Here is a 16,540-nt window from a genome sequence, read left to right as displayed (position 1 = left end):
AGAGGGGGGGGGGGGGGGGCACAAATCCACTACCGTACTGAGAACTTCAAATTGGACCCACCACACCAGCACAGTTATTAAGAAGGTTATTACAGCTGCGCCATCGAGAATACCCTGTCTGGCTGCATCATTACCTGGTACGGCAACTGCCCTGTCCTCAACCACAAGGCTCTACAGAGGGTGGTAAAGATGGCACAGTCCATCACTGGGGGGTGAGCTCCCAGCCATTCAGGACATCTACACCAGGCGGGGTCTGAGGAAGGCTGGAAGATCACCAAGAACTCCAGCTTCTCTCCACTACCGTCTGGCAGACGGTACTGGAACATCCAATCTTGGACCGACAGGTTCAGAGATAGCTCCTACCTCCAGGCCATAATACTACACACACACACACACACACACTACGGTCACGACGATCACGACCATACCTGCTGCTATGTTTATAACATTTAATCGTACAGCTCATTATCTACCTGTATTTAACCGTCACATAGCACATTTCATAATTCATACACTATATCCTATTGTGCGTATTTCCCAAATAAATGCCCTAAATGCCCTACTGCTTTACTGCTAGTCACTGCTTCTTAAACTTTAAGTGTAGTTATTAACTTAGTACTTGTATTATGCCTTACATTATGGTGTATTGTTGTTATTTGCTGTATCACTACACTGTTGAGAGGAAGCCTTTCATTGTACAGTTTACAACCTCTCACACACTTCAGAGCTCTGGCCTTTATTGTTACTTTGATCTTTAAGTGTTGAGAGCAGAGCTTCTGTAACAACCCAGTTACTTTAATACCCATCTGAAATCAGGAAAAAAAAAACACGGAGGGAGCCCTAGTAGTTTGAACATTTTTATTCATCATTTTTTTGTGTTCTTTTGCCTTTTTTTGCTTTACGAAACAAATGTTTGCAGATGTCCTATGAATAAACAACAGCACCTTCGCTCCTTAGAGTTGGGATCCACTGCCCATCTCTTTCCTGGAAAAGAGACTCTCCTTGTCCAATCATGGCCTTCCCAGATTCACAAGCTGATGCCCATTTCGTTTGTATGTTACATTCCTTTTAAGTGCATTAGTAGACAATGTAACAACTTGAATTAATGTGCAATGGCTGGAACTGTACGGTCAATTCAAAAAAAAGTAATTAACATTGCTGCCATGACCCACATTAACGGTACTTTGTTTTGGAAGTCGTCACTTCAGCTAGCATCAGAATCTGAGATGGAGCCAATCGCAACACAGGGAGTCTCCTTTTCAAACACGCCCATCGTTAAACAGCTTATCACCCATACCTACATCGTCATCATCATCATCATCATCATCATCATCATCAGGATCAACAAGACTCTTTTGTCATACCTGTTTTCCTCCAGTAAGACAAAAAGGTTAATAGATAAAATGGTTTAAAATAAAGTTTAGTGATTGTGCTTTTAAAACCAAAGTAAAACAAATAACAAACATTGACGACAACAAAAAAATATAACAGTGCATTACAAAAAAAAAAAAAAAAAAATATCCCAAAGTGGCACTTTTCTAGGGGCGGCTAAATAAAATAGCAATTTACAACATGGATGGAAACGATAAAATAATTATATTTACTGGCATAATAAAATTATAATTCGCAAAATAAAATGAAAGAGACAAATTTGAAGTACCACAATGGGTGAATAAACAAAAGGACATTATGTTTATACACATATATTTACAAGACAGTCCACCCCTCTCTGCTTGTAGCACATCTCATTACAGAAACGGCTGACTGTAAGGGCTCTCCACAGTTCTCGCCGGGGCGAGCCAAGTCGTGTCAATAACTGGGGTACACTGTTACCCCATATTGCATCGGAATAAAACATAACATACTACTGCGTCTTTTTGCTTCGAATGCACCATTCCTTTAATCCTCTGTCATTTTTTTCTTCTTCTTAATAAATGGACATAGAAAATGATAAATTAGAAAAAAAAAACAATTGGTCTGTTTTCTTAATGTAAAAGGAACACTATTGATGTACAGTAATTTTTGTCAGCAAACATGATGGCGGGATACTGAGATATCTAAAAATCAGCAGAGAAACCACAGTGCTCCTCTATTCGGAAATATTCTTGACAGCAACTTCCTGTTCTTCCTGTCTAGCCTTCAGCTCTCTGCCATCTGGGGAACAGAGAAACAATACAAGACATTTCAGCCAGCATTTCTATGTGATCAAAGTCAATTTGAAATAAACTGCCAATACCAAATCTGCAGCGATTTAGGGGCTTCGAAAAAACAACAGGGCCGACCCAAACCATACTCTTCTGTCTCAGATCATAATATTTTCTTTTCACTTTGTCCTTTCCAGCACAGTTACAGTAACTATGGTGGAGGTATAACCAAACCAGCATTGGAGCTCAGCTGGGTTGGGTTAGGGTTAGGGTTAGTGTTAGGGTTAGGGTTAGGGTTAGGGTTGTGATTAGAGTATGAGTGAGATACTGTTAGGTAGTAGGTCAAGGGAGGCTGGTGGAGGCAGAAATCAGAGGACGGGCTCATTGTAATGCACAGAATGGTATACGGAATGGTATCAAACGTTTCTTTGTGTGTTAGACACCATTCCCTATTCCATTCCGTGTATTACAATGAGCCCGTCCTCCGATGTCTACCTCCAACCAGCCTCCTCTGTACAGTAGTGTAGTACAGTAAGGTCTAACCTCTAGGTCATCCTCTCCGTGCTGGAAGGCCCCCATGGGGTTGAGGCCCATGTCTGCAGGGTTCCTGCGGCCGCCCGGCCCGCCTTCTCCTCTCCGCCTGCCCCCTGAGCCCCGGGAGGACATGGAGCTGGAGGAGCTGGGGTCCCGGTCACGGGGACTGTGGACTGTGGGGAAGGAGGGGCGGCTGTAGGGTAGGATGTCCTCTGGGCCTGGTGAAGGATAGAGAGAGACTAGACCCTGAGTAAATGTTTACATTTGACTGTGGCACGTGCAATGACAACCCTGCAAATCGGGTCGAGTTGCGGTCATACTGTACTGTAACTGCTGCATTTCATACTGGAAGACTCCGCCTGTATACTGTAGCTGTTCACACGGTCCAGAACACTACGTATATATATACGTATATATATAAGGATTCAGTGTGGTAGATGTACAGTCCAGAACAAAAACAAAACCGAATAAAAATACTTTTCTAGATTAAACCTCTGCTGGCTCCATTTCCCTCAGCTGTACTGTACCTGGGTGCTGGCGTGCCTTGCTCCCAGCGCTGCCCTCTTGCTTGCTCCCTTTCCCTCCGCCGCGGGGGGTCTTCTGTCTGTCCTGAGCCTCGCGGCGCTCAGAGGAGCTGGTGCGGGGGTCCGAGCCCTCCCGTGGCCGGTACCCTCCTGAGCCTCCTCTCCTGTCCCTGCCCTCGCCTCCCCCCGCCTTGGGGGACATCATCCCCCGGCCCTCCAGGGGGGCCTTGGAGGGGTGTGTGGGGGACTTGAGCCCTGCTGGAGGGGGGATAGGAGGAGGGGGCAGATCTGGAAGATAAACACAGGAAGAGGGTTGTAAGTTAGTAGTTACTCATATCATAACCATTGCCTGACCCAGAGGAGATTATGCATATGTGTGTGTATATCTGGGCTCTAACCACCAGCTGATAGGCATGAACTCTCACTCTGTCGTCTAGCACCTGGAAGGTGACACACACACACATAGACAGCTGCACCATGAGTACACACACACACTCACACCCACTCAGTACCGTACACACATGACTAAGAGGAGGGGGCAGAGGAGACAGGGAGGGGCGATAGAGGGGAGGAGCAGGAGAGCATGTGAGAATGGGGAGAGAGGAGTGGAGGCAGAGGAGAGAGAGGAGGGAGAGGAGAGAGAAAAAGGGGAGAGTCGAGAAGGGAAAGAGAGAGAAGAAGCAGGGGGAGAGAGAGAAAGGAAAAAGAGAGGGGTGAGAGAAGTGAAAAGTGTGAGGGGGGAGAGAGAGAGAGAGAGAGAGAGAGAGGAGGGGAGGGGAGGGGAGAGCGTGACGGTCAGCAGCTGTCTCTCTGACCCGCTCCACTTCCCGTGTGGATGAATCAATGCCGCCTGTCCTTCAGCCATTATTCATATGAGTCTCTGGCCGCCTGAGTGCTCACACCTCCACACACGCACAGCCATCCAAACAGCCATCCAAACAGCCATCCAAACAAAACAACACGCTCGGCCCGCCAGCGCCCGCGATCGATGGCTTTTCATCCACTAATCAGCGAATAGTTGAGGGAAGAAGGCATCGTCGGCGAGTCTGGGTCATCATCCACACTAAACATAGCACTAACGCCTAGCATCCGAATACTGCCCGCCGTAGACATCTCGAACACGGCTGTGACGCTAGGTACACTGAGAGGAGAATCACACACCGGATTCACTATCTTACACACACACACACACACACACACACACACACAGAGGGCTAAAGGGATGATGATCATCAAGGCAGTGATGTCTTTGCTCTGTCGCTTTGGCGGAAACAGGAAGGTTTAATACACTTTCCTGATTATCCTACACCCCGTACACACACAAAGACACACACAAAGACACACACACACACACACACCTACTGAATACACAATGGGCCAGTCGATATCATACGGCGGAGAGAGAGGCGTCTGCAGTTTTTTAATATCTCCCCTGCCTCCTGCTTTAGTCAGGGCCGATCAATGCCACTGTCTGTGAGCTATAGCCCACTACAGGGGAGGAGTGGAAAGCCAGGCAGATTTATGAGGAGACGTAGGTGAGGAAGGAGCCCAGGTTTAGAGAGCAGGTCTGGTCTATCTGTAGAGGACATAAAGGCGGCGTCAATGGCTTAGTTAGTTGGGACCACAGAATGATGATCTGTCTTTTGAAAGAAAAATATAATTTTATCCAGAAGGGAGTGGAGAAAGGGTTAACTTCAGAGTGGGGATTGAAGCAGGCATTAAACCGACCCTTGTGTGGTGGGGGGGGGGTCTCCATATCCACTGAGCAAACAAGAACAAAATGAGTGGGTTAAATAGGGGAGGGGGAGGGGAGAGTGAGGGCCTGCTGGTCCACTTGTCCCTCTGGCATTTTATTGCCCTCCTAACCGCTGGTATTTATGGGTATTTATGGTGGTCCTGGGTGGATTGCTGGTCACAGTCTGACCTCTAACGAGCCTGACAGCGGGGGGCCACACAGCTCGCAGGGGGGAAATCATCATAGAAATACACAGATAAATAAATAGGGTGTGAAATTGCTCTGTGGGGGGGGGGGGGGTATTGTGTGTGTGCATGTGTGTGTGTGTGTGTGTGTCTGTGTGTGTGTGTGTGTGGAGGGGGGGGGGTGGGGGGGGGGTAGATGGACATTGTCAAAGATTTACACCCTAAAAGGCACCCCCTCCACAGCGTCACTCCCTATGGAACCCTACAATCACCTCCCAGGTCCTCCCTGAGCCCCCCGACCAAAAATAGGGGGGCAGGGGGAAGGCAAGCAATAACGTCCAAATGAAAAACAATCCATTCAGATCAAACGCAATCAGCAGGTGGACCGATAGACAGACAGCACTGGAGAGCTGTCAGTCTGTCTCCTCACACACACACACACACACACACACACACACACACACACACACACACACACACACACACACACACACACACACGGAACAAAGAGAGGAGCGAGGGAGGAGGGAGCCGGAGGAGAGTAGGGATGGAGAGATTACTTCAAAGGGAGGGGCAGAGGATGGGGTGGAAGGCAGGGTGGAGTGGGAGTGGAGGGGGGGTAGGATTTGCTGCAGTGATATAGCTGGTCTGGCTCGGAGTGTGCTGGATATTAAATCTCCCTGTCAAGTGCTTCCAACACACAAGGACACCTGACACTAAGAGGAGAGCCAGCTTCAGGGTTACACACACACACACACACACACACACACACACACACACACAAATACAATGACCTTTCTAATAACTCATCATAGCGAAAAATGGAACTAAAACTACTACCTATGAATCACACAGCACACAAAATAAGACTAAATAAATAAATACACAAATAACTATTCCATCCCGCACGACTGTAACCAGGATAAACCTGCAGTATTCCCTGCTGTGCATGGCTGCTCTGTATTTAGCCCCTGCTTTGTTTATGCTTGGCTCCTGGAGAGCGGAGGGTGGCACTTCAATAAGTGCCAGAGCACCTGGGGGCAATTTCATTAGCGGCTGGAGTGGGAAGACATCCCAGTGTCAGCAGAGCAGGCTGGACAGAAGCTCCCAAGAGACAGCCCCCCCACACACACACACACACACACACACACACACACCAGCCCACCACTACTCCAGTCTGCTCAGCAACGCCGCAGATTGGAAGTGATGCCACACACACACACACCCCCACACACTTGGGAAGATGATTAAAGCTCTGACTTATAACACACATGCGCACACACACACACACACACACACACTCACTCACTCACTCACTCACGAACACTGCATCACAGGCACCATGCCACACAGTTGGCCCTTCCACATGGGCGGGGCTGGACAGTGAGCCTTTACAGCAGTAAAGGGAGTAGAATAGACCTGGACCAAGGTACTGTACAACATGGCCGCTACAAGCACAAATTAAGTGGTTAGCCACTGTACTGTACCTTCAGGGTATGTGTCGCGTCGCTGGTTGCCTGGGTGGCCTGGCTGGCTTGCTGGGTGTTGTTTCTGCTTCTTAGGAGGCCTCTTCTGCATGTCCACCACCGCCGTGCTCATGTTACTGTCTGTGGATAGGGGGCTGCCCGGACGGTGGCCTGACGGGGTCATTTGGTACTTTCGTGCTGAAGGTAGTCAAAAAAAAGATACATTCATTAAGGCATGGAAAACATTATTTTTTTTTGGTTTTTGCCACTGTCAAAGGGATTTCTAGAATTGTCTCTGTCATGTGTTGTTCATACCTCCCGGTCCTCCGTCCTGGCCTTGCGTGGGGGGGGGGTACTTGGCCACCTTCAGGCCCGCGTACTCTGCGGCGGCCGCCACGGCCTGGGCGAAGTCGGCGTCCGTGAAGAAGGATCCGTCGGAGGAGCTGACGGCGCTGGAGCGGCCCGACGACGCGTTGTCCTCCTCGGAGGCCGAGCCCCAGCCGTTGATCATGGAGCCCGTGACGGAGCTCTCCAGGTCCCCCACGCTGGAGGCCGGCGTCTGCTCCAGCCCCCGCAACAGCAGCCTCCGCGGGTGCATCTGGTGGCCGGCGTGTGGATGAGGGTGGGGGTGAGGGTGAGCGTGGGGGTGGGGGTGGTGGCGGCGTTGGTGATGGCGGTGCACCTTGGCCACCTCCGCGTCTGTCTCGTCGCCGCCGTCCTCCTCCTCCTCCTCCTCTTCCTCCTCCAGCATCTCCTCCTCCTCCTCCTCCTCCATGCCGTCTGTGTCCAGGCCCAGGGGGCTGGAGATGTAGCCGTACGTGTGTGTGGGGGAGAGGGGACGGGGAGGTGGCGGGGGGCTGCTCACAGCATGCCGTCTAAAACAAGCAAGAGACATAGTGTTCCTATATGGTAAACATGGGAAATCCACTTATCACACGTTGTTGTGGTCTTTGCTTATTCTTACAAGCATCATAAAGGGTTTTCAAAGGGTTCCCCTTACAAGGACAAGGCAAATAACCCTATTTTTGGACGATTAGCCCAGTCCGGTAGCTACCTGCGCTCGTGGCTGTCGGCGGTGTCCTGCAGCATGGGCTGCAGCTCCTCCTGAGGAGAGGGCGTGAGCGTGGCTGTGGACTGGTGACTGTAGGACACGGCGGCGGGGGACGAGGCTGCCCCTCGTATGGGGGGAGTGGGACCCCTCTCCATCTCCTCCTCCTCCTCCTCCAGCTCGTCTGGCTGCAGGTACATCCGAGAGGGGGGCATGGGGCACTGCATGTCTGGGTCATAGCTGTCAACACACAGGAACAGGCGTGTTCGCTTCATGTCAGTCACTAGAGCAGGAGACATTTCTAGCGGAGACAGCGTGATACACTGCTACATATTCATGTTGGCCTTCTATCAAGGTTTGACATGTACCTTGCATTGATACGTAATAGGAAAAAAAACATTGGGGCAGATCTGACAGTCTTTTTAATGTATGAAAGGAATACAGAGTGGCAGGGAGTATAACTGTGTGTGTGTGTGTGTGTGTGTGTGTGTGTGTGTGTGTGTGTGTGTGTGTGTGTGTGTGTGTGTGTGTGGGCGTGGGCATGTGTGTGTGTGTGTGTGTGTGTGTGTGTGAGGACATGTCCCACCTCTCATCCATGGATAAGGAGTACTCCTCTGTGTTCCGGCAGGGAGGTGGGTTTGCAGGGGGAGGGGGCAGCAGGTCAGCCCAATTCATTGTGCTCTGTTTGGGTAGTTTGGGGGTGCGCACTCCCTTCTTCTGACCTTGACTCCCTGCTCAGAAATGAACAAAGAACTCCTTCAATCACAGAGGCACACACACACACACACACACACACACACACACACACACACACACACACACACACACGCACACTCATACACACAAGTAAGCACCCCCCACTCTCACATTCTCTCTGTGTCTCAACCATCTTCATTATTGATGCCCATGAAATTGGCAGATGAATTAATAAATAGACAGCAGATAAAAATGTATTAACAAACAGAGCTAATTTTGGCTCTTGGTTGACACAGATAAAAAATGATTATTTTACCCATGAGAGCACCGCGGCTAATGGAAGCCCCCTCTTAATGTATGCAGCGAAAATGCACTAGCACATTACCTCTCAATATGTAATTAATAGCAAGAATGCCATCAAAAACACAGCCATGTGTCAACTGTAATGTAACCCATTGCCAAGAGAAAAGGTTAAAAAAAAAAAGAACAAAAAAAAAGAAGAAAAAAAACGCATCAAAGGCCAATTAACACCGAAGCATTAGAAGTGTGAGCCAATGAGCTGTGAGCTCTGTGAGCACTGAAGGATCATGGTTAATGACTTGAACTTCAAATACAATATCAGAATGGATCCTCTGCATTACGCTGGCAGTGTTGCATGCCGTCTGGAATATGGATAATTTGTCCTTGTCCAGAAACAAACACTGGAGCTCAGAGGGGAAAGATCCTCCCAGAATGAAGGTGATGGTAATTAGTGGTTTCACAACAAACGGAGCAAGAGGGAAGAACCAATTGAAATGGCGAGAGACTATTAAACGCCAAAAAATATTGAATGCCCAAAAGATAAAAATAACAAAAAACTACAACATAAAAACCGGAAAAATCTCCCTCAGTTAAATATACTTAAAAAACAAACAAATTAAATCACCCTCTTTCATTTTCTTTTAACAGCCTATTGGAATGCACTGTGCTCGGAGAAACGTCGACATCGACATCAACATGTACACAAACAAATGCCTGAGATGTTTCTCATGTCTTTGTTCAGAGGCATTGTTGTTAGGCTCTTATTCTCATTCTTTATGTTAAGCGATTTTTTTCCACTTTCTGTAGGCATCTCCTTTGCTTATTTCTCTTGAAGACTTGACATAGACATTAATCAAATTACCATTTTAGAGCATCATGCATTATTAGAGTCTCACAGTGATTTATTGCTTTTGAAGAAACAACTAGGATTTTAGAAATGGAGCTTCGGGGTGAATGTGATTAAGCGTTTCACAGCAATAATAATGAGGTATGGAAAATAGAAAATACTGGAGTAATTCACTTAACATGAATAGTAAACTATAAAACAGTGCTCTAGGGGATGGTACACATTAACTTGTTGGATTAATGTTGATTCGATAACTCCTGCCCCCCACCTGCCCCCGTCCCCCAGCAGCCTCTGGTCCCCCCCCCCCTCTCACCGGAGGTACTGCTGCTGCCACGGTCAGAGCTGTTGTAGGAGCCCCCAGTGGTGTGACCCTCGTGAGTCTGGTTGTAGGGAATGGTAGTGGGCATAGGGCTGTCCCCTCCTCTGTAGTGGTCTGATGGACACGCACACACACACACACACACACACACACACACACACACACACACACACACACACACACACACACGCACACACACAAGGAGGATAGTTAGCTTAGTCTGCCCATGGAGAACACAGGGTTTCTCTCCACACTTAATTTGTTCTTAATGAAAGTACATGTGGCAGCTTGTGATGAAGGAGAAAGAAGGAGGGGAGGATGAAGAAAGAGAGACTGAACTATGGGCTGAATTGAAATGATTGAAAAATCTCTTTGACGCTGACCAGCGATACAATAAGCATTTCTAATATGATTGTGAAAGCGTGCAGAATGCATGCAAGAGTTGTTGTTTTTTTCATGCTGCATGCTTTTGATCTTGAACGTGCACTTTTGTGTGTCTCTTTTGTGCAGGTGAGACAAAGGTGATGACAGTTTCGTTCAGAGTATGTCACTTTATCAGCAATCATTATCTCTCCTTTAGACACCTGATACCCCAGGAAAACCTTTGGACATGTAGCTGCAGTCTTCACCACAGAAGAAGAACCCAGATAAATAAAAACAAAAAAGACACAAACTCAAACCTGACCCAAAACTTAGACCAGGAAGTATGTACAATATGAATGCACAGAAAGAGACAGAGAGAGAAGGAGTTACGTAAATGCACTGCAGACAATAAGAGAAAGAGTGATGATGCTCTATGCTGATATGACTGAATGGGGGCGAGGCAGCGAAGAATCAGTGAAACAGGAACTTTCTTCAGTTCAGTATGATGTCCCGGAGAGGGCCCAAAACAGGGAGAGAACAGGGCCCAAAACAGGGAGAGAACAGGGCCCAAAACAGGGAGAGAACAGGGCCCAAAACAGGGAGAGAACAGGGCCCAAAACAAGGAGAGAACAGGGCCCAAACCAGGGAGGGAACAGGGCCCAAACCAGGGAGGGAACAGGGCCCAAAACAGGGAGGGAACAGGGCCCAAAACAGGGAGGGAACAGGGCCCAAAACAGGGAGGGAAGGAAGGATAGAGAGGGAAACTGGAGGACGATAGCTTTGATTCGACCACTTAACCCTTCGCCATCTGCTCCCCTCCCACACACTCACCCTTGTTCAGCTTGTTCTGCTCCATGATGTTATACTGGAGCTGTGAGCTCACTTCCTGTTGCTTCTGCTGCTGTGCTGGGGTGGGCTTCCAGCAATGTTTCTCATTGAGCTCCCCACTTCCTCCTCCTCCTCCTCCTCCTCCTCCTCCTCCTCCTCCACCCCCTCTGTCTGTGTTGATGTTGCCCAGGATGGAGGAGTGGATGAGCTGGGTGGTGGCGTAGGGTGTGGGCTGACCCCCGGGCCCAACGAAGCGTCCGTCCTTCAGGTTGGGGCTGTTGAAGGTCTTCATCTCATTGATCTTGTTGGAGAGGTCCACGTCGCCATACACGCCCGACTCTGGCACCATCAGGTTGGTCTGCTTGTTCTCCATCTGGTTGCTGTAGTTGGCGATGCAGTCGGCTAGACAACATGAGGAGGCGGTTTAGTAAAAGACCAGGCGCTAGCTGTTGGCGCATGGGGTGCCAGGGGCATGGAAGGAACAAAAGATGTGCCAATGTGGTAGGCAAGAAGAAAGCTGAAAAGAGGAACCTTTCAACATAACACAAGACATGATTAAATCAGCTTGAGACATTTGTACTGTTCAAAAGATCACTATGCCCGTTAGACAGGTATGTATTTTTTTTTTGGGGAGAGAAAGCTCTGATCTCCAAATATGATTATCTGGTTCGGGTGACTGTAAAGTCGCTGTCTGGACACCTCGCTGCTTCTTTCTGTCTTGGTCATTCGGTCTCGGTAATTTCTCACCGCAGGCCCCCCCCCCCCCCCCCCCCAACCCTCAATGTGGGAGTCTTGTCTCCATTATCTTTCCATCAGACGCGGGGCTGCCTCGACTCATTGAGAGGGACAGTGAAACACGTCTGCATCAAAAGCCTGCAAAGAGAGGCGCAGGAAAAGCGCGGCTCCACTGACTCATCCAATTTTCCCTGGCTCATAAAATATTCAAATCCTCCATTCAAAGCCAGCCTTGCGGTAAATACCAAGGATGGGGATAGGTGCAGCTCCTCGCACCAGCCCCTGCCGCATGCCTCGACTTTCCCAGAAGCGGGGGGGGGGGGGGGGGGGGGGGGGGGGGGGTAGGGTAGCTGAGCACTTCAAAGGGAAATGGGAGAAAGGAAGGGCCTCTATGTGTGAGATCAAGGGGGACATTAACCCCCCTATTGCTGATCCTGTTATTGTTCACAGGGTTTATTGTATTGGCACACGCACACACACACGCAGACATGCATACACACACACACACACACACACACAGCTAGCACCAGGCGAGCTCCTTAACATCTTACACTGTGTGGGCGTCATGCAGTGAGAGAGGACTTATATTAAAATGTTATCCCTTTTCAAACAACTCACACCATGTCACGAGAGCCAATGTTAGTGAGAAATTAAACACCACAGAATAACAAGTCAGATTAGGTGTGACTATTTCGATTGAGATGGGTAACTTGGGAAACTGGCCATGTATTTGATGGATGTACACTGTTTGCCCTTGAGTAAGATGCTTAACCCTGTGGTATTACAGCACTTGTACAGGGCACTACAATAGGAGTGTGTAAGCCTCTTTAGGGAGACGCTTGGAGCCAAAAGCCTTAGTGAGTGAGTGGGTAGGTAGGTAACAATGCTGTATCTATCAAGCTCTGCAACTCAAAAGAATTATTTTGCATTTACAAAGGCACCCAACCCTGTACCAAGTCCTTTCTCTTTCCTCTCTGCCAGCAATTGGCTCTATCTGTGTACAAAAGTGTGAGCACTTATGAGTGTGTGTGTGTGTGTGTGTGTGAGAGAGGCCTGCCATCTCTCCTCAGAGCCAAAGTCCTTCCCTTTTGTTTATGAAAACGACTGCTGACTAAACTAAAAGGCCACCTGGAGGTGTACCATAACTCTCTCCCTCCCTCTGTTACTGTCCATCTCTTCTGCTCTCTTTACCTTACCCCCACTCACTTTCTCTCACTCTGTCCATTCATCTCTGCGTACGCCTACTTATCATTCCCCATCGCTCTTTTCCCTTCCCTCCCCCCCCTTCCTTCCCTCTCTTCCTCTTCGCTCTTCCAGGTACCCTCTCTCTCTCTCTCTCTCTCTCTCTCTCTTTCTCTCTCTCTCTCTCTCTCCATCTCTCTCTCCTGAGCTGGCCAGTCTGCAGTCCTGCCCTGACCTCCACGCCTGCTCCACATTTCTTAAATAACTGAGCACTTAGGGGAAATTACATTACGGGCTATAACAACAATATGGAAATCAGCAGAGCAATTCGATTAGCAGTGGAGTAAACCCATAAGCCCCTTCCAGTGTGCTCCTTTTATTTCCTGCCTAAAACAGCCCCGCTTTAACCTCAAATAAATCAAACACACAAGCACACGCGCACTCCTAAGCCTACTGTAATGTTCCTGAAGAAGGCTTTTCTTTCGAGAGACCTAGTGAAAAAAAAGAGTTAAGAGAAAGCTCTCAGGGGAGCTAACCCAGATATGGGGATGTCTATCTCTTTCACCCTCTCTCTCTCTCTCTCTCTCTCTCTCACCCCCACCCCCTCTCTCTCTCTCTTTGCATTCTGCAGTACAGATCTGCGCGTTCCTCTGATAATTATTTGTGTTTCTTTTTGACTCTGCTTTATTTTTTTTGCTTTTTTAACTGTATACATGCAGCTGAGAGGAAAGTTGTTCCTTCTGCCCCCCCCCCCCCTTCTCTCTTTCTCTCTCCTTCTGTTTCTCTCTCCACTCCCCGCTTCTCCCTTCTCCTTTGTGCTTCCTTCTCCCTCCCCCCCCTCTCTGACTCACCTGGGCGGCTGTACGTGGCCAGGTTGCTGTCGCTGTTGCCGTTGCCTGCCGTGCAGCAGTTGATGCTACAGTCGTTGTGATTGGAGCAGGAGTTTGGCCAGGTGTCAGCCAACCAGGGCTGAGTGGCTGATTCCCCAATGTTCAGCAAACCAGGCCTAGAATGAATGAGACACATAAACAGTCAACAAAGACATAGGACATATGGAGTAATAGCTGGGCCGATGGAACAATAGCATGACTTTTACGGACATGAATAGCAGTGAAACATGATACAAAACAACAAAAAAGGGACAGTTTTAGGTGGCACAGTGAGGATCCACCCGATACTAGATTGCTTAGTTCAACGTTTCTATGTTCCCTATCGTAAAGCACAACGGAATGGGCTTTTGTTTTATGGGAAACTCTACCCCCGCAGAGGTCTGAGCTAAGAACAGGGAACAAGCCTTCTTCATCCTCTGGTTCAAACCCACATTGTCCTCTCCCTTCTCCCTCTCTCTCCCTCTCTCTCTCCCATCTTTTTTCATCTCCCTCTCTCTCTCTCTATTTAACTCAGCTTAATAGATTGTGTGCGCTTGACTTGAGCCCCGTCCGAAGACACTGTCTCACTGAGCCCCTCGTGAGTATCAGCTATCCGCTCGGATTAGAGAGCCAGACAAGATTCACTCCCAACGCTGGAGAAATGCACGTCCGCATCAGCTAGTCACTGAACCACAAACGCTCCCCCCCCAGTAAATCCTCACAGAGTCACAGGACATCTCTATCATCAAGTTGGGTGTAAACACAGAACTAAAGGACTGGAACTACAGAAACAGAAATGTGATCAAAGGAGGATACTCATGGAACCTTTTGATCTTTCTCTATTTGTTCCTATGTCTCTCCTCCTCTTCGAGAGCGCCAGTTCACTGCTGGTTCCACACTTTCCCACATTTTACAACACCCGGGGTGAACATTTACCATTTGAAGCACCGAGACTAAACATCCCTGTATTTCTCATAAATGAAGCAATCTGAATGAAGCAACACTCCAGCGCCTGCTCCACCAGCGTCCTGCTTGATGTCTCTTATCTCTGAAGCACTGCTATAAAACAATCCAGCCTCGCCAATTGCGTTCTATTGAAATGGGTCTTGTTTTCCTTTCCTATTCAAAATGACTTATTCGGCCGCCTTGAGTCTCCAGATTCAATTTTGAGTAATGAACACATTTGTCTTGTAGAGACAAAATACAATCTCACAATGTCTCCTCAATCACCCAAGGCGTTCTGGAGCGATATAGAATGGCCATTGTCTTTGAGCAGGGCCCCAAATGCCCATGTAGTAACCATCGCCTCGATCACACGGAGCATGGTAATGAGATGACTGTGCGGACTCATAACTCGTTCTGGATTAAATAACCATACACAAAGGGCTCTATTTTTCAGCTGGCGCAAAAAAAAAAAAACAGCCGCATGTCCAAAAGCAAGGTTATTGGCAATTTGTGTCTGCGGTAAAAAGGTGAAAACACCATTGCGTTGTCGGGCTAGGATCGTCTGCGCTCAGGTGGGTGGAGCAGCGGTAAATAGAGGCGTGTTCATGATGATAAGCAGGTCAAGTGCCAGGATGTACGCTGAAAAACATGGCCTTGAAAAGAGCACTCATATTTTAGACACACCCCCTTTAGACACACCCCCTCCTGCCACCGTCAACAATTGCATTTTGTACGCCGCAAAAAAAAATGGCCCACACAGAAAAAAATAAAGAGGGGGCAATATCCTAACAATATCCTTACTTTAATCCACTTTTTACTTGCGACACACACACACACACACACACACACACACACACACACACACACACACACACACACAGGTTAATGTCAAACGCTCTACTGTAGTTATGCATCTCAATTCTCCAGCCTTTTTCCTGAGATGTACACTTGTGCACAACCCAACATGAGTGTAAATGGTCCTGCAGTACACCGATCCTATGGTTTATTTTAGATCTGGGCAAAGGGGAGTGCATAAGTGTACACTTCAGGGAAAAGGGTGGCGAATTGGGACTTTCCACTCTTCCCTTAGGATGCTCCAATCTAATGGAGGGTTTAGAGGGTGCTAGCTACCACTCATCCCTTCGTGTGTGTGTGTGTGTGTGTGTGTGTGTGTGTGTGTGTGTGTGTGTGTACGTGTGCGCATGTTTTTAGAGTGATGCTATGGCACAGCCTTGTGGCCAGACGTGGCGCTCCTCTCCTCCGTTTGGGATGAGGATGGGGGGTGTTGGCAGACTAGATGATCCTTTGTTCCCTCCCCACTTCCTTCCATCCTTACTCTATCCTCCAGCGCTTTCTGCACCTCCCCTCTCCCGCTCGGCATAGACCGTGCTGTAGGCTTAAGAAGTGAAAGTGCTCCCCCTAGTGTTGTCCTGAGAACGGTACACTCTTCCTCCCATGCACTCTCAGACATTCTACCACCTCTATGCCCTCCTGTCCCCAACCTGTTCCCTCTCTGCTCTCTTATCCCCAACTGTCCCATCTGAATGCTCAGATACAAGCTACAACGCTGAAAATAACTTTTCACGTAATTGGTAGCATCATTAGACAGAGCTAGGCTAATGAGGATCGATTGAGAATAACACAGAGACAATGCAGTGTAATGTCATGATCCATATTGTTGATCCAAACTGTCGCAGAAATATCTACCAAAATACGTTAGAGGCATACAGCATATTTGTGGAAATATCATACAGACATGAATTCTTACCTTCCAGCACTGCTGACAGCTTCTCCACCTCTCTGATAAGCCACTGCGTCAC

The 16,540-nt window shown here is 48.4% G+C and overlaps 1 protein-coding gene across 1 annotated transcript in view; it reads right to left on the bottom strand.

Moving 5' to 3' along the window:
• Positions 1 to 881: 881 nt before the first annotated feature.
• robo1 (roundabout, axon guidance receptor, homolog 1) overlaps positions 882 to 16,540 on the bottom strand; it is a 143,073-nt gene continuing 127,414 nt past the window's right edge. Inside the window, exons 19-29 of the mRNA XM_083684844.1 lie at positions 16,489 to 16,531; positions 13,758 to 13,912; positions 10,993 to 11,391; positions 9,793 to 9,912; positions 8,223 to 8,367; positions 7,643 to 7,876; positions 6,904 to 7,463; positions 6,610 to 6,786; positions 3,206 to 3,490; positions 2,688 to 2,896; positions 882 to 2,154 (exon numbers count right to left, since the gene is read on the bottom strand). Of these exons, the coding sequence (XP_083540970.1) occupies positions 2,140 to 2,154; positions 2,688 to 2,896; positions 3,206 to 3,490; positions 6,610 to 6,786; positions 6,904 to 7,463; positions 7,643 to 7,876; positions 8,223 to 8,367; positions 9,793 to 9,912; positions 10,993 to 11,391; positions 13,758 to 13,912; positions 16,489 to 16,531 (2,342 nt within the window). The 3' untranslated portion in view covers positions 882 to 2,139. The remainder of the gene's footprint in view (positions 2,155 to 2,687; positions 2,897 to 3,205; positions 3,491 to 6,609; positions 6,787 to 6,903; positions 7,464 to 7,642; positions 7,877 to 8,222; positions 8,368 to 9,792; positions 9,913 to 10,992; positions 11,392 to 13,757; positions 13,913 to 16,488; positions 16,532 to 16,540) is intronic.

Source organism: Argentina silus (assembly GCF_951799395.1).
Source record: "Argentina silus genome assembly, chromosome: 14".
NCBI classification, from domain to species: Eukaryota; Metazoa; Chordata; class Actinopteri; order Argentiniformes; family Argentinidae; genus Argentina; species Argentina silus.
The sequence above is the reverse complement of the archived record's forward strand: the minus strand, read 5'-3'. Positions and strand labels throughout refer to the sequence as shown.